A 27,209-nucleotide genomic window follows, 5' to 3' on the forward strand; every position below is an offset into this window, starting at 1 on the left:
CTATTGGCTTTTGTAGATACATATGCCAATCGTAAGGTTAAAGAGAAAATAATGTTCTTAAATATCTTATTAGCTTTGCGCAACATGTTAAAAAGCTATAAAGTTTATAAAAAAGTTTAAGACATTTCTTAATTAAATACTTCATTTGTACTTCTAATCGAAATTTGCTCATTTTAAAGCTCAAATGATTAATCAAAATTATTTTCAGTGATCATTTCCATATTACAACAAGGTCATTGAGGTTTCGAAGTGTCACTAGAAGTGACAAAAACTATAAGAGATAGAGCTATAATTTTTTTTCGACAGCATTTGTTATGTTTGCACTTAAATCAAGTTTGCTTCAAATTTTTGCAACGCCTACTCCCGCTCCCGAAAATCAATAAAAATCGAATAAATAAGCTATACTCGCGAATTACAATAATATCTATAGTAATTATGATTCCTGAAATTTTGAGTGCGATCAGATAAAAATTGTCGAAGGTTTTAAAGAAATATTATTTTGTATGGGCAATAATAATATGGGCACTTACTAGGGGTCTTATATGCTTTGGCTGACAATCTAGTATATTTTGCGCTATATAGTATTTTTAAATGTAGTACCACCTCAATATACCAAATATACAATTTGACATGTTTTTACTATTTATTAATATTTTGTGATACATTGTTTTAGTAAATTTTGAGAATATTCAGGCAATATTTGATTTTTCTCAAAATCGGTAACGGGTATCTCACAGTCGAGCACACTCGACTGTAGCTTTCTTACTTGTTTTGTTTGGAATACGAATATTTTCATGATAAAACTGCTGCTAAACTGTTAATTCATAATTAAATTAAGAATTAATATATGGGTAATTCCATGGCGGAATTTGTCCCGTGCGAGACTCTTTACATTCAAAATAACATAAACTGAAACAATTTTGAAAAGATTATTTTTATAGCTCTAGATAAGTACTGTAATTAGAGCTAAGAATGGTTTTGGAATTTATTTTCTGTTTTGTTTTCTGTTGTGATAATTGCAAAAATTAAACAATTATATATTTTATCGGAAAACAGATCAAGTTCCTAAGATCAATCTTATCTCTAAATATAATGCTTATCTAGAGCTTTAAGAATAACATTCACTTATTTTTAAAATTGTTTCAGTTTATGTTATTTTCACTGCAGTGCACTGTAAAAAGTCTCGCGCGGGACAAATTTCGCCATGGAATTACCCATATTCAATATATTTTATATATGGGTAATTCTCTAACCAAAAATATCGCTTGCGACACTATTTACAGTGAATAAAAAACTGAAACCATTATATAAATATATAATGATTATTCTTATAGCTCTGAATTAAAGCTCTATTCTGAGCTAAGATTGTTTATTATATCGAATACATTTTCTCTCAAATACATTTATGTATAATATTTTGGTTACACCGGGAAAATAATCGAGTAATATATAAAAGTATTTTCTGTTAAATCCTAATAAAATTAAAGACATTAAAAGAAAGAAACGAAATTGCAATGTGAAATGGAATGGTTGAGTATCGCTGTGGACAGTTAAGCCCCTCTAAAAACACCTACGCGCACGTGGTTATTCATTCACACATAAGAGATGTGAGACCCCACCTTACAGCAATTGGTTTGCTAAAGAAACTTTGCCTCATAACTTAACATTGAAGAAGATGCATAAGCAACACGTTCGTGCCATTCAATGTTGCACCACCCTCCAACAACATATGTACATATGTATGTATGTACATATGTATATATCTTCTCTGTGTACACGAAAATTTGTACATACATATGTACACAATCTAGAACTTACTTTCTATATATAATATATAATAATTTTTACATTCAATAATATTTATAGTCTTTATAATTTCTGAAAGTTTGGTTACAATCAAATGTTTAGTACATGTGATATATATCCAATCGTACAATGTGTTGTTGGTATGTTTTTAGGTCCGTGCTAACAAATGTATTTGTGCTTCTGTGGAGTGTAACTTGTGAGTCTAGGATAGTCGAGGTAATTTTAAAGCTGAATGTTATTAACTAAACTGTTAACAATTAAATAGTGGTTAACATTTTTGCCCTTTTTTGCCCGATTTACGGCAATACTCAATGTTGCAGTTGTATTTACGTGTTGTCATTCAACGTTGAATAATTTTGGGGGCAACAACACCCGCCAAAAATCTGGTGTAAAGCAGTTTGTTTTGCAAAATATCGATGAAAATTTATAAAGTGATGTTCAGAAAATCTTAATAAAAAATAAGTTTAAGCAGTTTTTCGGATTGATTAACAATAATTCGCCAAAATGCAACAGAAAAGCATGCCCAATGGCTTGCATCCTCGTTCAAAATTGAGTTTCTTAAGATGATGTTCCACGCGAAAAGCCTGGTCTTAAACGCTTGACGTATACTGAGGCAGGACCAAGGTTGATGTCAAAATTACCATTTGAAAAAATTGTACAAACGCGATATGTGTTCTCATGCAAGGAAAAAGAGCCGCCTAAATACTATAGCAGATGTGTTTAATAGAGCATTGGATTCCTCTTACCGACTGCTTTCAACCATAAATCTAAATGAACGCCAAGGATTAAATTATATAAAAAAAAGCTACCAAGAGATGTTATAGCTCTTTTAGAATATCTTGATTTTGAGCTTGCAACAACAGGGGCATGTGTAGACAATAATGATAATCAGGTTGAAGAAGGTGGACATAATGAATTCGAAATACTCAGGCTGGAATTTTTGGAGTTGCAGGAAGAGCCTTGGGAAGAATAAATTATTAACTGGGCATCAAAGTATGGAGTCACAAAACTTTAATTTAATTTGTCTGTGATCCAAATCAACTTTATAATGCAAATTTCCTAAAAATATATTAATTAAATACATTTAGTGCACATTTATTAAATATTTTGCATTAATATATTTTAAAATAAATTTAAGAAAAAATCCGAAATTCTTTATTTTTTAGGTATATATAGAAAGTGTCATGTTTTTATCATCAAAAATGGTAAAAATGCCGCAATTTGGGACTTTTTGCCCATACTGCAATGGGATCTTGAATGCTTTGGCCGATAATCTGGTATATTTTGTACTGTATGGTATTATTTTGAATGTGGTACTTAAAACCACATATGGTATATTTTTATTATTTTTGCGGTATATTAATTTGGTATTTCTATTTAAAATTTAAGACCGCAATATTTTGCTTTAAATCAAATTGGGTTGCGGGTATCTCACAGTCGAGCACACTTGACTTGTTGTTTGTTTATCAAAATGGCATAAATCAATATTTTCAAAAATCCCTACAACATTCTCTAGATATACCGATTTAGTTTTTTTTTTTTTTCGCCCGAAACACGTCACAGTGTGGGGGCTATAACATTTTTTATACCCGTTACCCATAGGGTAAAAGGGTATTATAACTTTGTGCCGACAGGAAATGTATGTAACAGGTAGAAGGAGGCATCTCCGACCCTATAAAGTATATATTCTTGATCAACGTCAACAGCCGAGACGATCTTGCCATGTCCGTCTGTCCGTCTGTGTGTCTGTCCGTCTGAACCCCTAGATCTTAGAGACTATAAGAGATAGAGCTATATTTCGACAGCATTTGTTATGTTTGCACGCAGATCAAGTTTATTTCAATTTTTTTTTCACGCCCCCTTCCGCCCCCGCAAATCAAAAAATCTAATAACAAGTGTAATTTTAAAGCTAGAGTTACGAATTTTGGTGTATACAATAATAACTATACATAGTATTTATGATTTCTGAAAATTTGATAGCGATCAGATAAAAAACGCAAAAACGCCATTTTTTAGGGGTCTTAGTTGCTTTGGCTGACAATCTGGTATATTGTGCCGTCTATGGTATATTTTGAATGCGGTACTATATCGATATACCACATATACCATTTGGTATTTTTTTATTATTTTTGCAGTATATTTGGTATATTTTGAGAATAATACCGCAAAATATATTGCTTTTATTCAAAATTGGTAGCGGGTATCTCACAGTAGAGTCCACTCGACTGTAGCTTTCTTACTTGTTTTTTTTTTTGTATTTTTAAATATATATTTCGAAACATTCTGCAAGAGTAGAAAGTTACAAGGCATTTTTTAACTTAAATTAATTGGATTGAGAGAATGGTTTTTACCGCCTTAGCAGCAGTAATTGCTAAAGCAGTTCATGGGTTCAAAGTTATTCGCTATTAATGATAATGTGTTGTTTTCTAGTGATATAAACGTCATGTCATGGATATAGTACATATATATAGGTTCTCACATTCTTTTATATTTTATTATCTTACATTCTTTGTGTAGTAAATAAGAGATTTAGTAGTTAAATTTATATTTAATAGATTGATAATTTTGTATTTGTAAAAATTATATGTATCAAAACAAAATGACGCTTGTTTGTTAGTACTTACTATTTCCTTTGTATTCCAAATATCATATTTATAGGCATTTATTTTTCTTTATAAAATTAGCACTTTATTTGTATTTATTTAAAAGCTATTCCCAATATTAGTAGAATTTGTTTATCAATGGAAGGGTGTTAATAAACCCCAAAATATATAAGCATATTGCATACATATGTATGTTATATATTTTTTAACGTGATCATACTACTCTCAATTGCTTTGCTCATTACTGAAACTCGTTTACTATGTTCCCTGATTTAGTCCAACATCATTGTGCCTTTTCCACATTTGTTATAGTTTTATGTTTCCATGACAATTATTGTTTATTAAAAATAAAGCTTTAATTTTTTTCTTAATATCGAATTACTGACGACATAGTTTTCTTAAGATTCTTTTTACACTATTCCAAACATGCAATTCTAAGTTTTGCGAAATTCACTAAATACATTCATTATTGCTTAAACTAATATTCGTTGTAAACGCATTATTCATATTCAATAAATGTTGATTATATCCTATTAATCATATGACAGCCGCCTTCATCAACAAGTTTTCAATAATGAGCAGCTAATTAATTATAACTATACGCTCAATAATAGTGTATAGTTCTGATATGAAAATAAACTGAGGCGCAGATTACACAGAGTATATATAATATTAGCCTTAAGATTGGCTTCATTGAATAAGAATTTTAAATGATTTTTTGCATGTTTGTTGCTTGGCAAATAAAATTCGCATTGAAGCTTTTAAAGCTACATTTTACAACCTACACGTATGTATATATAAAATGTCTAACTATATTGTGGTTTGTCTTTTCATTGTTTAAGTATGATATATTATTTTGTAGTCTTTAGGTAATTTATTGATAGAAATTATGCGTGCTTATCACATTACAAACATTTGAACATTTAACTAAAACTAATTAACAATATTGCTAAATTTTGTTTATCTGCTTGAATATAAAATATGAGAACCTGAAGTAGATGTAGGCAGGTTTGAACTACAAATAATTTTATAATAAAGTTAAACGAAAGCAAACTTTACAATGTCTTTAAAACTTGGGATATAAGGTTAATTTGCTAACAATCTTACATTGGACAAAAATAAATGTTATCCATGTCAATGAGTATTCTTAGACTTTCAGTTAAAATATTATAACTCAGCTTAGGAAATATGAATGTGCTTTCCCCTTTCCATTTTTGCTGATAGTTGCAAGAGGACCTATTAAGCAAAGAATATAAGTATTAGAGGATATAGATAGATCATATAGAAATCAGTTCAACTTTCCGTACCCTCAGTATCTGAGACGCTGGCCACGCCCATCTCTTTAAGCGACCGAAAGAGTGCACCTAAATTGGATCGTCCATCCAGGAATTTTTTCTCCAGGCGAACTATTGGCGCCTTTTTGCTTTTGGTCTGAGTATGCCAGACAAGTACCTCGGTGCAATTCATTCCTCTTGGCTCAATCTGATCAATGTGCAGTCCAATGCTGCGCAGAAACAAATCCTCCTCGTAGCCTGGCTTGTAGGGCATATTTACATTGGGATATAATGACATATAAGCCAGGTTAACAGCAAAACCAGCCATATCAACGGGCCATCGACGACCAGCTACCCAAGAGTCCAAAAAGGCCACAACTTTACCCTATAGGAGAGTTGTTAAACAGTTAATGGACAAAAATATCATGGTAGATGTGGTTGTACTTACATCACGTACTACCGGTCCACTGACCGCGTAGTCCGCTATCAGTCCAACAGGAAACATGGAGACACGCTGTGTCTGCCGGATTTCCGAGAAGAGTCTCAGATCGTATGTATTGTCATCGTCTCCAAAATAAAGCACACCATTCGTGAGATTGTGCTGTCGTATCCATTGCAGTGCCGCACGGCGATTTGCAACTCCCCTAGGCGCTGGCTTAGTACTCCGAAACTTATGGGGCATGGGACTGGATAAATGCGTAAACGGTATGCCTAAATAATTAGAAAGAAATATTCTGAACGATCAATTTATACTTAATATGCAACTCATTCATTTTACACACATACCAAAACGATTAAGCAACATATCCATATATGTATCACATCGCTCATAATCATTGGCGACCAGCCAGTGAATCCGAGGCACATGGAGGAGCGTGTGCGCCAGCCGCGTAAGCTCCGGTATTTGCTCCCGTCTTGGATATGTAGGGGTTACGAAATAGATCACAGGCAGCTGAGCATAGGCACTGTGGGGCTTATCTTGCATGTACAAACGGCGATCTTCATGGCTTTCACTGCAGATGTGCAGCGACTCATTTAACGCGTGTGAACTTGAACTATCTGTAACAACAAAAAATACAGAATATGATTTAATTTAATGATTTCGCCCAAAAATATGCCATGTATTTTTAAATTTGTATTAAGATTAAAATTAACTCATTCTTTAATTGCTACAAATGTTTGCGATTGACTTAGACTGCTCAACTTAGAACATTAATATTCACTTTAATGGCGTATAATTCCATTATATTGAGCTGTAATTTATTTATAAGTGATGCAATATTCTTGTATTATAACAATTATGGCAAATTTATTTTTATTTATAAACGTCCGTTGCTTAATATATATTTAGTTTTCAAATTAGCTAAGTTCTAATGCACAATGGGGAGTACTAATTTAATAACTCGCAAACGATGCAACATTTGTCAATTTGATTTTTTCTAGGGTTAGGACGTTGCACTTTCTCCGCCCATTTATTCTATTTACTTATTTTAGTTTTATATTACCCTGTTATTTTTATAAAATTAAGTTTATAGCTTCAAATCATAAAAAGAGGGCATACAACATTTTATATTGTTAGTTAATACAAAATGTTTTTTTTACAAATTTCAACTTTGATATTGAGCAACAAGTTTTGAAGGCATGGCATTTCTTAGCTTGATCGATTATTTGCCATATGCCATCTAAATCATTCAAAATATCTTATCCTCTATATTTTAATATTTAATAAGGTTCAAAAGTTATAATATTTTACACTAAATATTTCGCACGTCGACACTTCACAACAGCACGTTTGCATACGGAACACTACAAGTAAAGCTGCACTGCTAATATCGTAGTTGTCTATAAAACGTATATAGACTCACAGTGAAACATTGTTTACAACATGCACGAAACATGCACAATATAAAAGAGATGTTAGTATTCACGGACAGGAAAAACATCAGGGATAAGCATCGAGTTGAAATTTCAATTCTAATTTATATTTACAATAATAGTATATTTCCACAAACACTGTACATACACGCTAATCTGTGAAATGATTAGAATCATTCATGTGCTAATAAGAACTCCATACAATTTGCTAAATTATGTAATGCTAATGTAGAGAATAGGAGTAATACATCTGTGTTTATATAAATTATTTGCATAAACTTGCAATACCTAAATACAATATGATGTAATTCGATCGATGACAGCGATAAATGCTTTGAAAACAACTATTAATATTATTACTATATGTGTTAATTAGGGTCTTACAGATGCTGATGACACAAAAAAAAAGATTAAAAGCTAAGAATAGTCATTTTACAGTCTTATAGCATTCGAATTCTTCTTTAAATTTGAGAATGGAGTTTGAAAATTTGAAGGACCGTTTGTCATTTAATATATTACAAATATCAGTTTTAATTATTTTCGTTTTATTTTAGTAGTATAATTTAGAATTATTAGGGAAAATTGTTAGTACAACTAATGTAGTGTATTTACGCACACATTCAACGATAAGATAATTGATCAAAATACCAAATTCAATTAACTAATGGTATATTCGTTAGGGAATATTATTCATATAAGTTTACCTGCAATACACATAGTGCAGACAAATTAGCGTTAATGTGGGTTATAATCTGCCCCAAAAGACTATTAAAAACATCCCCTGATAAATCTATAAAGTCGAAAACATGCGACACGTACGCTAGAATATAGACCATTAGAACCACCCAAAAGAGATATGGCGCTGATGATAAGTTTCACGTGTACATTAACGTTAAAAGACATAATTGCAGTTGTTTTGTGTGGCCATCTATCAAAAATCTTACACATTAATTACAACGGGTATCAGACAGAGCTCTTTTTTTAATAACTAATTAAGTATTGACCCAAGCGAGAATGACTCGTCTCAACATCGCATATGACACAGTGTGAGGAGAAAATCGTTGCCTGTCATGCATTAAGTATAAGATTGTTCGTAAGTGTTTACCCATACTCGAGTGTGGCCTATGAGCAAATAGCTAAAGTGTAATGTTTTAAATTTTAGCGTAGTCTCTCTGAACACGCGACCTCAATTATCTCGCTTTTTTTGTTCTGCTTTGCCATTCATAAATGCCGCCACCTACAAATGACTGATAAGCTCTCTCGCTAACGCTGCAATATAAACTGATTTCAGTATAGTAAAAAAAACTCATTCTCCTATCTTCATACAACATCAGAAATATTTAGATACTATACAAAAAATACCATTTCTATGATTAATTGAATGCTCACGTATCTCTTGATTGCTATTATGGGAGTTATTTCCCAAATGGTTTTCAATTTGGGTTTCTTTTTCTTATCACTCATTGTCTGGTTATACCCTGTGTAGCGAAAATTAGTGTAAAAAACAAAGCATACCCGACTAATGTTAATGAATATTCTTGACCAGTCGCTCTAGCAATAAGAGATGGACGATGAATTTTAGTTTACTTACGATAATAATGATTACAAGCTAAATAAAATAATCTGTTACGAGGAATTTATTATCTGTATATTGTATAAAATTTTGGAATAGGTTGGCTTAGCTTTATTAAAGTATAGAGTATTCGGAGTGAGCCACATTTGCAGGTTAATATAACGTGTTCAGTTAATGACTAAAGTACCCACTTATGTCTGGCAATGATTCGAGCTATTGCTACTTGGACCAACAATGATTCATAATATTGTTATCAATAGGTTTTATATAACATCTCAGTTGTCGTAAAATATTGATTAAATAAAATAGGTAATAAATACTTCTTATGTTTATTCCAAAAAATTACGAGTCACGTATAAAACGCAAACATAATTGTTGCTTATATCCAACATCTATAAATCACTTTACATTTCTGCTCGACTTTTAATCTAAACAATCTCTTTAATCATGAGGAATTGAATAATCCAATTTATATTCTTTTCCCATAAATTGCCGTAAATATTCATGTTTTCAGGAAATCACAACTATTAAAAGTCTAATTTTTACACATTCTGCATTAGAATTTGAATAATCTGGTGCGATTTCACTACAAGGCCATTGAAAGTGTGAATGCAAGAAACTAGTGTGTTTTGCTGAAAGGAAAAATTGCTAAATAAATATACTGCTACATTTGTATGTGCAATTGCAAATCACAAATATTAATCTTATAGACAACAGAAACATGGCCGTGGCGTGTCAAAAGAGCATTAACAAAAGTCAACTGAAAGCAAATTATCGGAAATTTCAATCCGAATTGAATCTGTCATTTCCCAACACCTAAATTAAATTTCTAACTGAACTATGTCGAGCAATTTTAAAAATGCAATACCAAAAATTATACATATTCAAATGATTTCAATTAAATGTTTTGCTCTACAGCTCTTAAAGGGGAAGAAACCAATTAACTCAGCTCGAAAATCACATATGATATATAGATAGCATTGAGTGTAGGAAAAGACTCTAATTAAGTCATTTAACATTGTGACTGACGCTTCGAGAACTGTGTGAACTGACGGCTTGACTGTAGACTTTATTAACTGATTGCACAGATAACAATTAAACATTTTTATATAACAAAATGATAAATAAACAATTTAAAAGTTTGCGACCTCTGTATGGGTTAGCTTTTAAATGAACACATTAAAAGAGATGAATGTCGATGATGTTTCAAGTTTCGTGATAAGGAACCCTCCATGAAGAAATTGTAAAGCTTTTTTACATAAAAATTACTCAAGCTAATCAGCTTATCTTATCAAGTATCAGTTAATAGCAGATAGTATTCAGACTGGAGTCGATCTACATTTAGAATTAAGTACGAATCTCTATCTTAAGATAACAACATTCTAATAAAATGCTCTATGTAATTTATTTTCTTGCTTTACATTAAATAAATGATTATACAAATTTACACTGGAATCATGATCAAACTGACAATTCGGCTATACAAAAACCATAAAAGAAATTGAAAGGGTGTAAGTACTGTTCGTTGGATAACATAAGGAAGCGTTAATGATTAAATAAATCATTTAAAATTAAAAGCAAAAATTGACGAATAAAATCATTCCGAACCAACAAAGCGATGGGTCTGGAAAGAAAGTCGATCGATATGCACCCAATCAGCCGCAACCGCAACAAATGGTGGCAAATGTTGGTGGAATAGAAAAAAACATGGAATTAGCGATAAATTACGTATAAGAAATTAAAAGCAGAGAACCGGAAAATGTGGCCTTGACATGCAGAGCAGCAACGGCTATAAAATAGCGTAGCAGTCTATCGATAAAATATTCAACAGAAAAAGACAGTGCCGAGCACATTAAGCCAATTACAGTTAAATAATAAATAGTGAAAAGCCGCGCGAAGCAACAGCTACAAAAAAAACAGTTAACAAGCTAGAACAGTCATCTAACTAACTGAAACCCCAACGTCAGACCGACCACTTATGTGCATGCAATGATTACCGCAATACTTTGAGGCTCAAAGCAACGGGTGGCTACTGAACGGACTGAACAGACGGGTGGTTGTTACAGGGTAGAGTAATGCGAATTCGTGTAGAACTGACAGTGACTGCCAAAGAAGGCCAAGGCGAAAGTGCAAACTGTTTAGGAGAGACAAGGAAAGAGGACCAACGCGTAGTGTGTGTGAGATGTTCGGGTGTCGAGTGTTTGCTCGTTAGTCAGTCGGTTAGGTGACTTGTTTTGTTTTTGTTAAGCAAGCCACTCGTACATTGGACTGTACTAACCCACTTGAAGACTCTTCATGTAACGATTTTTATATTATTTTTAAACTGCCTTATTATCTAGAAAAGGAAATTATTAATTTTAAAGTAATTTATTTAAATTAACGTATTTATATTTTCCGCAAAAGTGAACCCCAATATAGAATTTTTAATAAGTGATATCTTTTAAGTGCCCAGTCAATGCTAATTAAGAATATATATTTTACATAGACACATTTTTATAAGCAGACACATATGTGTGCATATTTATGCATATAAACATACATTTAATTCAATGGAAATTATTAAGCACGGTTGCAGTAGTCGGACCTTAGTTGCTTTGGTGTGTAATAGTATATATATATATATATACCAAAAATAAACTTTTATATATTTTAGTATTATTTCGGTATTTATTTTTAATTTCTCATTTGATACAAATATTACAATTTGAAAAGTGGTATTCCTAATAATATGGAGTCAAATAAAATACATTAAAATTATACATATAAATATCTAAACATTTTAAAGTTTAAAGGTTGCAATTTTCTCCTCGGCTAAAAATCAGTGTTTGAAGACTTCGTTGTCAAGAGACGTCTTCATTTTTTGCCGACACCACAGAAATGCTCATACACTGATAAGTAGTAAACTTATCTTTTTTTTAAATCGACATAAAATAAAGAATGAATTAAAGCGATTGAACCGCTTACTTAAAACTGCGGGAAAGTGAAAGTCGCAGTGTGGATTCATTTTCAACCCGCAACGAAGTTGCAATGTTCAATGCACTGCGAACAGCTCTCTTTGTTCGGAAAGAATGCGAGAGTGTGAGAAAGAGAGTAAGATAAGAGGTTGTCAGATTGGGTATGAGGTCAATGGAGAGATAAAGAGATAAGGCTTACTTTGATTCTCAATCTTGTGCTCATTCGTAAGGAACTTGAATTCAGAGACTTGATATGGAAAAGGCACCCATCGCTTACCTTGACCACTGTGCGGCTCGAAGTCATCGTCTCCATCATTAAAGCTTCCGCCCAGTCCCAGTGCCTGTGAGCTGAACATTAAGTAGAAGATCACACAGAAAGACGCAATAATCAACATCGGCAGCCAGTAGCGACGTCTACTCGACCCAGGGCGACTTAGGCGAGGTGCCATGCCCATGCCCAGTTCTGTAGTCCTATTGTCGTTATCGTAGTCAGCGAGTTGCGGATGATAGTGTAGGTTGTACTGGTTGCTGAGCATAGATGATCTGTGATCAGTGTCTACCAGCTGCTCCTGCTCTTCACAATCTTGGTCGTCGTCGGATGCGTGCAGCTCTAGTGGAAAGTAGTGGGCACTTGGCATTGTGCTGCAGCCCTAGTGGCAGCTGCTATGGCATATCAATTGCAACTGCAACACCAACTGCAACTGCAACTGCGGCAGCTGATGATTGTTGTGACGCAAACAACGGCAGAGACTCGTATGGCAACAATGCCGGACTGTGCTTGCCATTTGCTCCGACTTGTGGTTTTGTTTTTGGCTGCTTCTTAACGCCGTATTTGTATAGCGGTTTCTCTTCTCAAATCTGAATATGTTCGGCGTGAATTACACAATGATCTGTCCACTTTGCACTGCTTGGTCGCGCTTTCTTACAATGTTTTTGCTTTATTATACATATAACATATATGCACACTATGCACTTTGCTCGCTGTCGCCAAATTTGACACACAAAAGTCTATAAAAATAACATAAAAGCTAGCTCACCCATTCACACACCCGTCTTTACACTTTTATAAATTACGTATACGTCGTATTTATCTATATTTTGTTTTTTGTGTGTTTGTTTTTTGCCTACTCGTTCAGCAAAAAATCGGAACTGAAAAATGTTGCTTTTTATATACGCTTCTATTATTTATTTCGGCTATTCCCACTTGCTTTTGTTGTTGCCTCGATGAGTTTGACAGCGCCACTGAACGCAGCCCAGCAGTGCTTCAAGTGAGAGAGTACTTACCAGACGGCTTGCGCTCTCTTTTTTCTCTTCCATACGCTCTCTCTACTACACTCCCAGTTTTTGTCTGTTGTTTAATTTTCTGTCAGTCACCACCACAGCTGGCACAGGGCTGCATCATTTGGTTGTTGTCTTCGTTACCTGCGATTTGTTGTATTATCTATCGATAAGCGCTCTGTTCAGTTCGTTTTTGTAAAATTATTTCCACCAAAAATCTCGGGTTTTTCGGTTCTTTTCCGGTCATATCGAATGTTACGTTCGCACCTTGAAAAAAGTTGGTTTTTCTTCGTTCGCGAGCTTCGTAGAAATATCGAAGATATTTTTTGGGTAATCACGCGATATCTTATCGATGTGACAACGAAAAAGAGCTCACCACTTAACAAACAGCTGGCAATTAAGGGCGCCAACTTCGAAAACAGAAATAAAAAAATTTATATTGCTTTTCAGAACAAATCTCCATCAATTTCGGTGAGTAGCATTCACGAAGAAATGTTGTTTTAGTTATGGATGGAAAATTTGACGACATTGAGATCTGCGCAAAAAACTCATACCATATACATATTAATATGTGAGGAGTAAAAAGTATACATATGTTATGTATGTGTTTATGTAAATATTACATAGCCGCCAGCAATTCTACTTACAAATTTCCTATCTTAAATCAGATCTTCCGGGACTTAGGACGAACGTAAAAGAACTGAGTGGCAGTGGAAATACATAGGCTATTATAAAACAACTTCTGTTTATACAATACTATAACTTTTCGAATATTTTTAAATATCGTTGTATTACGTCAGTGTTGTAGTGACGTCACCGCAAATTATACCTATGTATGATATATAAAATAAATAAGAGATAATCATTTGAGATATGGATATTTCGAGAAAAAACCTATTATTGGGATATTCCTCTTGTCGAAAACTTTTTACGACGTTTGGTATCCTTAATCTGGTTTATACATTTCCTTATTCCTTATTTTAGAACTTCAAAACTATGAAAAGTAACAAGAATACGACGTATTAGTTATAATAATAGTTTTATAAATACCAGTGTAGCTCAATCATAGTATTCTTTTAGAACTACCTGTAGCTTCTCATAGGAAAGAGGGGTACTATAATTTTGTGGCGGTAGAATATGTATGAAAGGAAGCATCTCCGCTCACATAAAGTATACATATGTATACAGAAATATATGTTTGTATATATACAGCCATGCCTGAAGATGGAGCAATAAATTTTATTCCGAACCATTTGTTACAATAGATCAAATTTGTTTTAAATTTTTGCCACTTCGCCCACCCCTAAAATCCAAAAAATCAAAATGAAGATATTGTAAGTCATTATTCCTGAAGTTTTGGTTAAGATCTGATAAAAATTGTGGAAATTATTTAATAAATAATTTCACATTTCAAAACCGGTTGCTTATGTCGGATTTTAGTGGCTTTGGTTGACAATCTGGTATATTTTACGTATATATCTGGAATATCGATGTACCCAATACAACCTTCGGTATAGTTAAGTATTTTTATACCCGCTATCCATAGTTCTACCCTATATATAACTTTGTGCCGGCAGGAAATGTATGTAACAGGTAGAAGGAAGCATCTCCGATCTCGGTTGCGATCAGATAAAAATTGTCGAAGTTATTAAAGAAATTCTTTTGTATGGGCAAAAACGTCTGCTATGCTTTCGTTTGTATGCATGCATCTATGTATCTAAATGATCGCCTATATTGGTTGCATAAGACTGAGATGACTCTGCTGGTAGTGTGCAAGCCCAACATGTTGTGGTCTGCGGGTTGGAGTCCCGGTCGGGAATACATACATATTTTGTTTCTTTTTTTTTTTTTGAATGCGATTTATATATTTATGCGATTTATATTTTGATTTGGGGCACAAAAAAGTTTTATTTTTGAAGCGTGTTTAATGCAAAGATGTCGGATTTGGCATATTAGGCTGTTATGGTTATACGTGTTTTTAACGGCATTACGAGTAGAAAGACTATCGCTGCAAATTATGAATTTTCCCTTAAGCTCGAGAGCATGTTAGATTGCTTTTAGGACAGCTACAGCTTCGGCGGAGAAAATTGAAAAGTAAGCCGGGAGCAATCCTGATGCAACAACCGTTGCAACGGTTCCAGATTGGCTCACGACTGCGAAGCTAGTAGAGTTAATACGTCACTGCGCGTCTTTTATAAAACAATCAGAGGTAAGTTGTTAATACTATAAATTTAAGTACCCATTGTATTGGTTTTAATCAATTTAATTAGAATTACAATAAACATTTTATTTACTGCATATATTTTTGAGCGTATTTATTTTGCATATTCCGAACTACGCACTAGAATCTAAACACAGTATTTTCTACATGACCTGGACACCAGACTGTCTGGTAGACACGTCAAGTACAAATACCCCCATCGCAGCCGAGGGAAATTTAAATTTCCCTTTGGCTGACTTGATACTTGACGAGTCTTGTGGACTATCAGTTCCGCGTTATACAAAGCTGCTAAAATTGTTGGAAAAATGTAAATCGAGTATGTTTGACTACAATATGTTACATGCATTAGTTCTTAAATTATTACCAAGTTGCTTTCTTGTATAAGGTGGAAACTGAATTCTTAGACACAAAATATATTTATGACAATACTTTTAAGAAAATTAAAATCTAGTTTTATTTAAAAATAGTATGAACATGAATAAGTGCTGAAAATATTTGAGCAGAGAAAATGGTTTCAGGATTTGGTTACTTTTAAGCATTTCGACAGTATGAAATCATTAGTACATCATTTACATAGTTGGGAATATTATCGTAAAACATATAATTTTGTAATTTTATACTCACAAGTAATTGTTAATAATTGTAATGCACCCTGGTGTCCGACATGGAACCCGTTCGTTATCCACCATCGTGGCACAGAAGTCAGTGCAATGTTATCACCCGGCTCAGAATTGGTCACACTGCCTTAACCCACGAGCACCTACTAAAAGGAAAATCTAAGCCCAGATGCCCCAAATGTGGGGGAGAATCATCAATGCAACACATCTTAGATACCTGCCCGCAACTTATTAACACAAGGATCCGCTTATTGGGCCAAATGCAACCCACCTCTCTTCTTACCTTACCTACTCACAATAATGTTAAACTACAAATTGAAATCCTAGACATCAACAAATTATTAAGCAACATACATATAAATTAACTGTCGAGTCGATGGCCTTAGTTGCTAGCACTCCCTTTCTTTTAGTTATTACATTATTTTGTATACTAATTAACACAATATTAATACTAATTAATTTATAAATAAATAAATAAATATTTTGATTTGATAAATTTTGAGAATATTACCGAAAAAATATTGAGATGCCCGCAAAACGTTTTTAATAACATTTGCTGGAGGCACAAAATAATAATACCCTTCTTTTTCTTTTAAATTACTTCGAAACCAGTTTTCTTACTAATTGTTGTCAGCGTTAAGAGTGCGTTATATTCATTATCATTAAACCTATACCTGTTTTATGAAATACTACTTAATTTCTAGAATATGTTAGTTTTTGCTTGTTCCCTTCTCAATATTTTCGAGCATTTTATATCTAATCGAACCGCTAAGAACAAACTGGTTTAGTTGACAATACATAAGAGAGGACGAGCTAGTTAAAATCAATAGTTTAACAAAGCGCATGTTTTTCACATTTATTTATTTAATTTGCTTCGGTTTGCTGTTTGTGTTGACAATGTTGTTGTTCTTTACAATGTGTTTCGCGTTACAAAAGGTATTAAATTATTAAATATTTTTCAATTAATAAAGCGAACTTTGCGTTAATTGCAATTACATTAAAAGCCACCTCCTGCGCTACAGTGTTGAACACAATAAACAATTTAATGTACTTGTTCCAAATAATGCTCTAAATCTTGGGTGGGTGGAAACCATGGTGCAAAAGGGATTCAATTAGATTTTCAATGATTGAGGCATGCATGTGCTGGACACGTCACTGGCAAACGTTGCACTTATGGAATACATAATAATTAGCTACATTTTCGTAAAGAAAAGTTTAGAATACGTTAAGTGAATTGTCTTTTAGTGTTATTCCTGAACTTATTGTTTGTTTATTTGTTGCAGACAATCCATTAACAGGCATTTCAGGCGTGGCTTAAAGGTGCTGCGCAATAGTTTCGGCCAGTCTGTTGGCATTAGCTCCGGCAAACTGTTCAATCTTCTTAGAGTTCTTCAAGAACAGGAACGTGGGCATGCTGGACACTTCGTATTCCATGGCAATAGCTTCACAGTCGTCAACATCAACCTGCAAAATAATTTATTTTAGCTTTAGTCATTGTGCTCTTTTTTTGTTTTTTGCACAAAAAGTAAACATACCTTGAGTACAACAATCTTGCCAGTATATTGTTGGGCGAGTTCTTCCAGCTTGGGAGCGATCATCTTGCAGGGTCCACACCAGGTGGCAAAGAAATCAACAACGACCAGTTTGTCGCCTGCATTCGTCAGCTGAGTCTTGAAATCATTCTGCAAAGCAAAAATGATTTGTATTCATTTATTGATATTTTTAGGTATAATCTAAACAATCACTTCTAAAAAAAAAGAAGGTGCTTGAGTTCATGACTCGCCCCATTGCATAAGCGGTCGCGTTCAATCTATCGATTTGCTTTTGGCAGCTACTGTAACACGTTTGCCGTTATCAGGGGTCTAGCAACATGTGTGATAAGCACAACAACAACTGTATAGCATTAGTAACAATGTTTTAATATTACCATGCATATTTATGTGAGTTTTCCAACAGAAATGTATGTCAATCAGTCAGTCATTCACACAATATACAACGACGATAACCCTACGGTACACAAACAAGCTACATCTGCAGCCTCACTTACTATATTTTTTTTGCAATTTAATATTTGTATTTGGACTATTTATTTACCAAAACCAACACCAATAGAGAGAGAGAGAGAGAGCTGCCCACCCGACCACGTGGCCCAATGGGTATTAAGCCATTTTCTTAATTACTTTACCCTAATATGGATTAGACCTAGATAACAGCTAGAGTCACAACTAGGGACATCCATACGTCGTAAGAGTGCAATAATTTATCAAAATGAATACATTGTGAAATAGTTTTTGTGCAAATTTTCAACAAAATTGTTTAATTTTATTTCATTCTTAATTTCATATTAAATTTCAAATTAAACATGTATAATACTTATTCCACAATGCATAGAAAAATGTGTTTTGACGTCAAGCTCAAAAATTCAATTTTCTGAACGAACGAACCGATGGTCATGTACGTGGGCGTATCCAAAATCATTGTACTTTCACTTCAACAACTATTTTAACCGGATTTTGTTGTTGTTGTAACTGGGGAAAGAACTCTTGTCACGTTTCTCTAGCTGACCTTTAATTAATTGTAGACATTTCCATCACGACATTGTGATGGCCATGTACACGGGTCGTATTCGTACATGAAGCAAAGGTAAACAACAATGATTCATTATAATGAAATTAAATACAGAGAGGAGGAAAACTCGTAAGTAAGTATCGACAGTTGACGCAATAAATATGCATACATTCAAAACAAACATTTTGAAATTTAATTAATTTGTTATATGAGCAACAATATTAAACGATTTCATCTTATGAGTAAATTTTTACCAGTCTTGCATTAAAACTTTAAAAAATTTTAACGAAATTCAATTTATTTTATAAAAAGTCTTTTATATCTTAAGATAAAGTATCATACGATACACTTCTGAAATCCCAAAACAGAATAATAAATATCAAACACTTTCTTATACATCTACTGTTCCACTGTTTGTTGTACTATTTCTCGAAAATTCTGTTGCTTAATTAAAATTGTTTTAAAAGCAAGTTTAATTAGAACAAATTATCATTTTAAAGCTTTGAGAATTAAACCAAAAAAAGTGTCTATCTATTTAGCAAAACCGGATGTGGTTTTCTGCTGAAATGCTTCAGAATGTATTTAGATAAAGTCGTAGCTGGCATTTGAAAACAAAACGTTTCTAGAAAGTATTATGAAATCATAATTTATTGCGATCTCTAGTTCATCCAATGTCGGCTAATTGCTACCTTAAATGTTTCAAAATTTCAATTAATTTATGGATCTTATTGGTAATTCTGAATTCTGCTTTGGTGTTATTTATATAGCATATGTATATGCATGCTAAAAATCAATGATATTATGTTTTTTTAAAGTGTTTTTATGACATCACCATACACGAAATAAATTTCCAAGTATTTGATGTCGTGAATTATTTTAATTTTGAATATGAATACTACACAATATATATGACGCAACATCTAAGAATTATAAGTTGAATAGAGGCGACTATGTCGCAAGTTTTAAACCGGTTTACTTATGAGTTGCCCGCCAAAACGATGTGTAATCTCTCACTTTCATATACATAGATATGTACATTATAAAATGTATATATATACAGATAAATACATATGTGAATGTACCTTTGATTGTGTATGCTTCGAGTAACACCCTGTGGCTAACTAATAAACCCACGCCAACGAATGTTTGCTACTAGTGAAATTGCATAGTCATTACATTGAAAATGGAACTGGGCTTGTCTAACAAAAAACACTTGCCTACCTATTCAGATTGCTCTATATAGTATACATATATATGTGTACGATTGACTTGATAATATGTATATCTTACAGAGAGTATTTGAAATGAGTCAAACCTTACACTTTCTATGGCGACGAGATGGCTTTCGAGAGATGATATCATTGTCATATGCCGAGTTTTCTCTATTAAGCATTTGTATCGCCAGCGCAGCAGACTGTATTTTTATATGCGACAGCGTATGGCAATGTTATCGTAATGAGATGTGTACGGCAAAAGTGGAGGGAAAGAGGTCTGCTGGTGGTGGGGTCAATTCATGTTACGCTCTTACTTAACGCGATGACACAAATAACCCACAGGAATGCCATAGATATTTCGCCTTAGCTGATAGTTTATTACTTACTTCGTCCTTCACAATGTGCACCATTTTGCTGATTGTTTTTTTAGGGATATATGAAATACAACCGGTAAAACTTATTAATTTTGCTTAATTATCACACTGCTTCACAGCACACGCAGTCGACTCGTGGGATTTTAGCGTAATGAATGCCAATGTCCAACAAGAACTCTTACTGCTCGACGTCTCTACACGCTAGCAATCTCACCTCGACAAAGAGAGCACCAGCAGCGAATGTGTTGAGTACGAATGGTGACAACTGTTTGACTATCTGGCAAGGCAGTCGCTTTCGATATAGTGGGAACTTATCAGAAGGCACGTTTCGTAATTCCTTTTATTGAATTTATTTATAGTATTTCATTCATAATATAATATTTTTTGTTTTTTTTTGTACAGCAGTTGAACGCATTACACTGTTGCCTGTAATGCAACACTGTGTCAATGAGCAACAGCTGATGGCATGGATCTCTTTATTTCCGATAGATGGCGCCAGCAAATTGACGTTCAGTCGGTTTGCAGGTCTTTCTGAATTAAATTCGAAATCTGACTAATTTAATAATTAATAAATTGCATTCTTAATGAATGGGGAACACGTTATTGATATTAGTAATTCTCATTATGTTTTCTAAAATAGAAAATGACACCTCGAATTATGCTTATGTTTTAAATTCAACACGATTACAAACCAACATTTTCATAATTTATTTATGCGACAGAAAAACAATAATAAAAATACTACACAATGAAATTAAGATTTCAAAACTAAATGAAGGCTAGGCTGAGAGCTATGTATGTATGTATAAACTATGTGATCTTATGAATTATGAGTAATGTAATCGTTAAGTACTATCAATGGGCTGTGTGTGCTGATTGTGCCTGTGCGTGATGCAAATGGTGATGATGATGGTGATGATATGTAAGCGTCGGTGTTGGTGGAGCCACAGTGTTAGCCACATTAGCCACAGACGCGACGCCAACGCCACCAGCGGCTGCAACGAAACCACCCGCTACCGCCATCTGTTGCTCATAGTTTGAATATTGATCGTAATAGCTGCTGTAGCTGCCATGATTTAGGTTCGAGTTACTGCTATTGCCGCTTCCGCTACCGCTGGTGATGTTCATGCCACTACTGTTAACGCTGCCGCCACTACCGCTGACATTGCTTGGCGCTGTTGTACCCGTATCAAAGTAGCTGACGCCATTGTAACTATTGGCGCTCTCATAATAATGTCCATGTCCATGTCCATGACTGTGGCCGTGGGTGACGGCGAACTGTTGCTGCAACTCGTAGTCTGACTTGGACTCACGATTGTAGTAGTAGTCAAAGTTGTCGTCAGCGTATCCTGCCACCGGCTGAGCCTCGACTGTGGCATTATACTTGATCGTCGGCGTTGTTTCCCCTTTGCAACCAAGTTCTGTACCGCTGCCCAAATGCTTGATCTGTGAATAGTTGATGAACTCTGGCTCTGGTGTGGCTAACTGCGAGCTGGTCTCGTAAGCTAGTTGGCAATTAGCATTGCTGTAGCCAGAGAGATTGGACTGAGTGTTGAGGCCCGGCTGATATGCGGACAACTCAGATATGCAAGTGTAGGGCAAACCAGGTGACTTGCTCGGCGCCGCAGTTGCTGCAGTCGGTGTGGCATGGTAAATGGGATAGTTGTAGGTAATGTGCTGATGGTTCACCGTAAAGACATTTGCCGATGGCTCGCACGGGGCTGACTCGGCAGTTGCCATGGGCCAAGAGCTGTTCATATAGTTCGAGGATTGGCTAAGCTGATGGGCACGTGTTGTGTCTTCCAAATAGCCGCATGTGCAATGGCTGTAAGTTGTACACTTGCCGCATGCTGCACAGAGATATAGATTAGATCATATTGGCATTAATTTCCGGCTGCTCTTACCATTAAACTGATATATCTCCAGGGCAGAGTGAGTCAGTGGATTGCTTGACGTCGTTCGCTTCAGCACCTTGCCTATGAGATTCTGTTGTTGCTGCAAAAGCAGAGAAGGAGATTAAGAAGTTTACTGAATACCTTGTTTGGGAAACTCACCTTGACCTGTTTAACCAATCCCGAAATAACCGACTTCTTGGACGCAGCTACACTTGCCGACCTCGAGGAGCTCATCGATGCTGCTTTACCGGTCGTCAAGGCGACTCGTCCAAAGGCTCGCTTGGACACGCTCGAATTCTTGGGATCAGGTCGCAGATGATCATGCACTCCCTTGGCTTGGAAAAAGATGGCATTTCCCGAATGCCGCCAGAAATGTGTTACTGGGTAACCACAATGCCCGCGACAGGGCTTAATCTCCAGACGTCCGCCGCGACAGCTCTTGTTGGGGCAAGTCTTGCCCTCCTGCTTGCGGCGCGCCTTATCGCAGATGGCGGGTCTCAGATTGATCTTGGAACCATTGGGCAGAGTGCAGTGCTGTGAGCAGACCAGCACGCCCAGACAGCTCTTTTTCAGGATGTTCACATTGTGGTTATTGGTGTTGCGCATCGCCCAACCAGAGATGTGCTTCTTTGCCTCCTCGTTGTGCACCGAGTAGACTAGACGCATATGCCCATCGCTCCATTCGCTGAACTCGTCGAATTCGACGTCGGCTACTTGCGGCACGATTGCATCATTTATATCCCAGTCTCGTTTCGACTTGTGCGTCGTCATCGCAGTCGAGGTGGATGTGGCGGGTAAATGGGATGTTTGACTCTGCTGTTCCTGCTGCTGAGGCTGATGCTGCTGTTGTTGCTGTGGCTGCTGATGATGACTGTGATGCTGAGGATGTTGCTCGGAGTGTGAGAGTTGTTGGTAGTGTGCCTTGAAAGTGTAGCCATTTCTGTAATAGATGTACTCAATTACTTTCTCATTTTGACAAATTATTACCCCAACTTTTCTTAGAAATATAATTTTAATTGTTAGCAGCAAAGCTTAGGAGAACATATATATTTATTGAATGCGAGAACATTTTTTTGAGCATATTCACTCAACTTAAATCCGTAGTGAAAAGTCAGGTCCTCAATGAATTAATCTTGTTCACAACTACTGTATCAATTCTGTATTTATCGAAAATAGAAAACTATATCTAAATAACCATTCACAACTAAAACAAAATAGTTTCCGTTTATTACTTTATTTCCATATTTATGTAAAAAGATAACTTAAAGAGAAATTAGAAATAACAGCAATTGAAATTAATCACATTGTTCATAGACAATCAGTAAACTTGTGGATGACCAAAGATACCTATTTCAATTGGGGAAAAGTCCAAATCTTCATTGTCTTTTAGTTGCAAAGCTTACAAAGTGTAGCTTCAGTTAAAATATAAATTTAAAAAAAATTAACTTTATATTCTTGAAATATATTGTATGTTGATATTTTGTTTTCTTTTTAGTTTGCTGGGCATGACATACGATTTGCAACTAATCATTAATTTTCAAATTGAGCCAAATATCGAACGTAACAAATGTACTCATGCTTATGCGGGTTCATAGTCTCTAGAAAAGCTCTTCAAACGGATACTCAACTATTTAGGCATTCTTTAAGTATGTGCATGAATGCACTTGAAAATCAACTCATCAGAGTGCTGATATCTTTTCAGACTGCTTTTTATCAGACACACAAATGGTAACACTGCGATCTTAATTACGCCTCTAAATGATTCCAATGAAATCAAAGGGCTTTTGCGTGGGTAACGGGGGCATCATCAAATGAAATGCTTGTTCATGCCACGCGTAACTCTTTCAGGCGTCGGATATTGATGACACGAAAGTGTCTGGTAAGACAACAGGTTCCGTTAGTTTTAGCCTAGTTAACCCACAAATAAACCAAGCTGATGTCCCCTGTAATTCGAGTGTCAGTTAAATGCGACAATCTTATTGACACTTAAAGCGCCAGCGCTCTGAGTCACTGCGATTCGTACTCCATTGGAGGAGAAGTCTTGGTGATCTTGGAGTCAGTGATCAGATTCACAGTCAACCGCTGTGTGGGAGCCTCACGTTTAGATTTATGCGTCAAACGTTTAGTGGGCCTCGCTCTACAATTAGCAATAAATTTGTCCCAGCTTCTCATTAAGGCGCGGGCGCCCTACGGCCTAGAAGATTTCTATTGTTTTTTTATGTGTACTGAGAAGTCAGCAGGCTGCTTGGTCCCAGTCCCAGATCAGGTCTCAGTCTCAGTCTTGGACTCTTGTCGTCATCTAACAAGTTGATACCTGAGCGCCGCTTGGTGGTCCCCACAGAATGAACCTGTTCCACGCACATTTCTCGCTTCTTGCCGCTTTGTTTTGGGTTCGTAAATCGACCGCTTGACACTTCGTAGGTCTTATCTGATCTTGATAGTGTCACTTCGTTGTTTCGATTTGACTCGATTGGATTCGAAACGACTCAAGTCGATTCGAGACGAGACCGCTGTTTATAATAACTTTGTCACCTACAAAATATGTCTTTATACTCGCAGCATATCCACTCTCGGCTTTTTTCATTTGACCCTTTCACTTGGCCCAATCAGCCCCCGCGTGTTTGGCCCTTTGCGTGTGGTCTGTCCCCCCCGTTGGTTCTTTCGAGTGCCATTAAGATGCTCTGTTATTCGCTCTTGCTCTAGGGCTAGGCCCCGCTCAGCATGATAATAAAGCGCTTGAAATAATTTAAATATTTTTGTGAGCATTTCGTTTTTATTGTTTCTTAATGTTGTTATTGTCATCTAAAATATCTCTTCGGTTTTTTTGCGTTGATTTATGAACTGCGTAGAGCTACAATTGAGCAATTCGGAAGTAGTAATACTTCTAGGACTGTACCAGGTGTTACATTTTTCAATATTCTTTTGACGTAACAAGCAAGTTTAAATTATTATACCAGGCAATTGTTGTTGCTGTTTGTTTTGAAGATCGAAACATAAATAATGTACATTAAATAAAAGTTAAAATAACATATTTGAAAGGATTGTCCAGTTTATTAAAAGTAAATCGATCCCTAATGACCATTTCTATAAATCACACATCGCAATTTTATTTCTTTCCTTTAAAATAATTTTAAGGCTAATTTGAAAAGCAATAAATGTTCAATTGGCACATTATTGCTTTTGATTGCAATAATGAGATTGTGCCTAAGATGTTTTGGTTTTATAATTCGATGCCATAAACTCAATATGATTATATTTGCGGTAGTAAAATAAAATATTTAACTGAAACTTTAGTGTTAATATTATTGGAAATATAAAATTATATATGAATTCGTTATTGTTTTTCTTTTTTTTGTAATTTACTGTGTTATCTTGAGTGCACTTGCTCGTGCGTTATTTATACAGGCACTCTATATTTTCCTAACCACAACCAAATGCAAACATCTAAAATTAAAATTCACATTAAAATACGCTGTGATTGTATTTTAATTTTTATTAAATATTTACATACAAGTACTATAGAAGAAATCATTGCAATAATATAATCCTACCCATAAAATATTTTAATTTGGTTTCGTTTTCGCGAAATTTAACAGAAGTAATTTCAAATTACAGTATTACAGCATTGCTATCGGGATATTTTAAAAATATTTGTATATTATAAAACTCTTATTTTTGTACATTGTTTATTTTATAAAATAAATGCCTGTTCCTATTTACATTGTATTTTTGTTTTCTTGTGTCTTAACAATTTCTAAAATGTGTTGACAATTTAATCGACAATTGTATATTATATTCATATTTTGTGACTGAAACACAGACCTGATGATTGAGCGAGAGGGTTATCCGATTCGTAGAAACACTGTTTTCTTTTTATAAATCTTGCTCGAGGAATACCCTTCACACATTCGCTAAAATGTATATTGGCGTGTAAATTGGGTATTGAAAATAAAAAGTATTCATTTTCTATACAAAATTATTTACTGGCTGGGTTTCTTAATAAGACGTACGAACTATACGACTATAAGGACTTTCGAAAGGGGTATAATCACAGTCGATCTGTTCGTGTTTGTCAATTATTTATAGTAGCCTGGGTATAAGTATTTCGTTATTACGTATTTCAATTGCAGCTGTTTATCGGCATTTATTTCGTTTTTGCTTTTTTCTCTCATTTCTTTTCTGGTGTCAAGGGACTTGCGTTGAGCGCGCAAACGCTGAGAGTCTGCATTCGATCACTTACAAAACAACCATATTCCAAATAAATGTGCTTATCCAGAGTTTTGAAGTGTTGGGTATTGCGAGTTGTTGGTTTTGCTGTTGCTGTTCTAATTTGTCTCGACGTTATGTTTTGTATCCAATAGTTGTGCACTTCACGGTTTGCAATTCACAATTCACTGCTCAATGCTCACTGCTCATTTGGCCATTGCAAAAAACACATTGTATGCCGTCGTAAAGGCATCGTTATGACATTAGCACAATTGTATCTCAATCCAATAGATACCAAACAACAGTAACCGTCGGCTTTAACACTCAAAGACAACGATAACGAAACGATAACGAAGCGACAACCGACGTAGACGACCTTTCACTGTGGCAACCTGTGCGCGCTATACTGTGTGCTTGCAGCAGGGCGAAATTTACGTATCTGCCAGATACAAAAGACAAAAACAAAAACGCGTACAGCAGCACATCAACAGAGCAACTTCGGCATCGAAGACAAAAACGACGCTGGCAAAGTTTTGTCAACAATGACAATGATAGCATTGTGCCTGGCTCCACCTACAAAAACCAACAACAAGCGCTGCTGAGAGACGCACAAAGAGGCAAATGGATATCATGGATATGGATGGGACCAAGGGGCAGATGAAGAGTATATCGCCACCCGCATAAATTTGGCAAAAAAAAACTCCACAAACGACGCGTCGGCGGCTACGACGTCGGCGCATAATCAAGCAGC

The 27,209-nt window shown here is 35.0% G+C and overlaps 3 protein-coding genes across 5 annotated transcripts; all 3 read right to left on the reverse strand.

The window, feature by feature from the left end:
* Positions 1-4,476: 4,476 nt before the first annotated feature.
* Positions 4,477-13,333, reverse strand: LOC132783599 (galactosylgalactosylxylosylprotein 3-beta-glucuronosyltransferase S). Of its 3 annotated transcripts, none has more exons than XM_060788858.1 (5): positions 12,285-13,333; positions 6,470-6,742; positions 6,132-6,394; positions 5,717-6,068; positions 4,477-5,645 (listed from the first exon to the last, which is right to left on the reverse strand). In XM_060788858.1, exons 1-5 carry the CDS (start codon positions 12,721-12,723, stop codon positions 5,584-5,586), a joined length of 1,389 nt encoding a protein of 462 aa, XP_060644841.1. In that variant the 5' UTR covers positions 12,724-13,333; the 3' UTR covers positions 4,477-5,583. The 3 variants fall into 3 exon arrangements, with proteins under 3 accessions (XP_060644841.1, XP_060644844.1, XP_060644843.1); XM_060788861.1 differs by having other exon boundaries at positions 13,123-13,332; XM_060788860.1 differs by having other exon boundaries at positions 4,480-5,645; positions 12,363-13,332.
* Positions 13,334-17,045: 3,712 nt separating this feature from the next.
* On the reverse strand, positions 17,046-20,523 carry LOC132797806 (thioredoxin-2). Its single transcript, XM_060809581.1, has 3 exons — positions 20,370-20,523; positions 17,737-17,883; positions 17,046-17,665 (listed from the first exon to the last, which is right to left on the reverse strand). The coding sequence occupies exons 1-3, from the start codon at positions 20,391-20,393 to the stop codon at positions 17,516-17,518; spliced, it is 321 nt and encodes a 106-aa protein (XP_060665564.1). The 5' UTR covers positions 20,394-20,523; the 3' UTR covers positions 17,046-17,515.
* Positions 20,524-21,107: 584 nt separating this feature from the next.
* On the reverse strand, positions 21,108-26,824 carry LOC132796215 (transcription factor glial cells missing 2). Its single transcript, XM_060807301.1, has 4 exons — positions 26,493-26,824; positions 22,412-23,192; positions 22,262-22,352; positions 21,108-22,207 (listed from the first exon to the last, which is right to left on the reverse strand). Exons 1-4 carry the CDS (start codon positions 26,501-26,503, stop codon positions 21,213-21,215), a joined length of 1,878 nt encoding a protein of 625 aa, XP_060663284.1. The 5' UTR covers positions 26,504-26,824; the 3' UTR covers positions 21,108-21,212.
* Between the last annotated feature and the right edge of the window lie 385 nt (positions 26,825-27,209).

The sequence above is a fragment of the Drosophila nasuta genome, chromosome 2L (assembly GCF_023558535.2).
Source record: "Drosophila nasuta strain 15112-1781.00 chromosome 2L, ASM2355853v1, whole genome shotgun sequence".
Classification (NCBI taxonomy): Eukaryota; Metazoa; Arthropoda; class Insecta; order Diptera; family Drosophilidae; genus Drosophila; species Drosophila nasuta.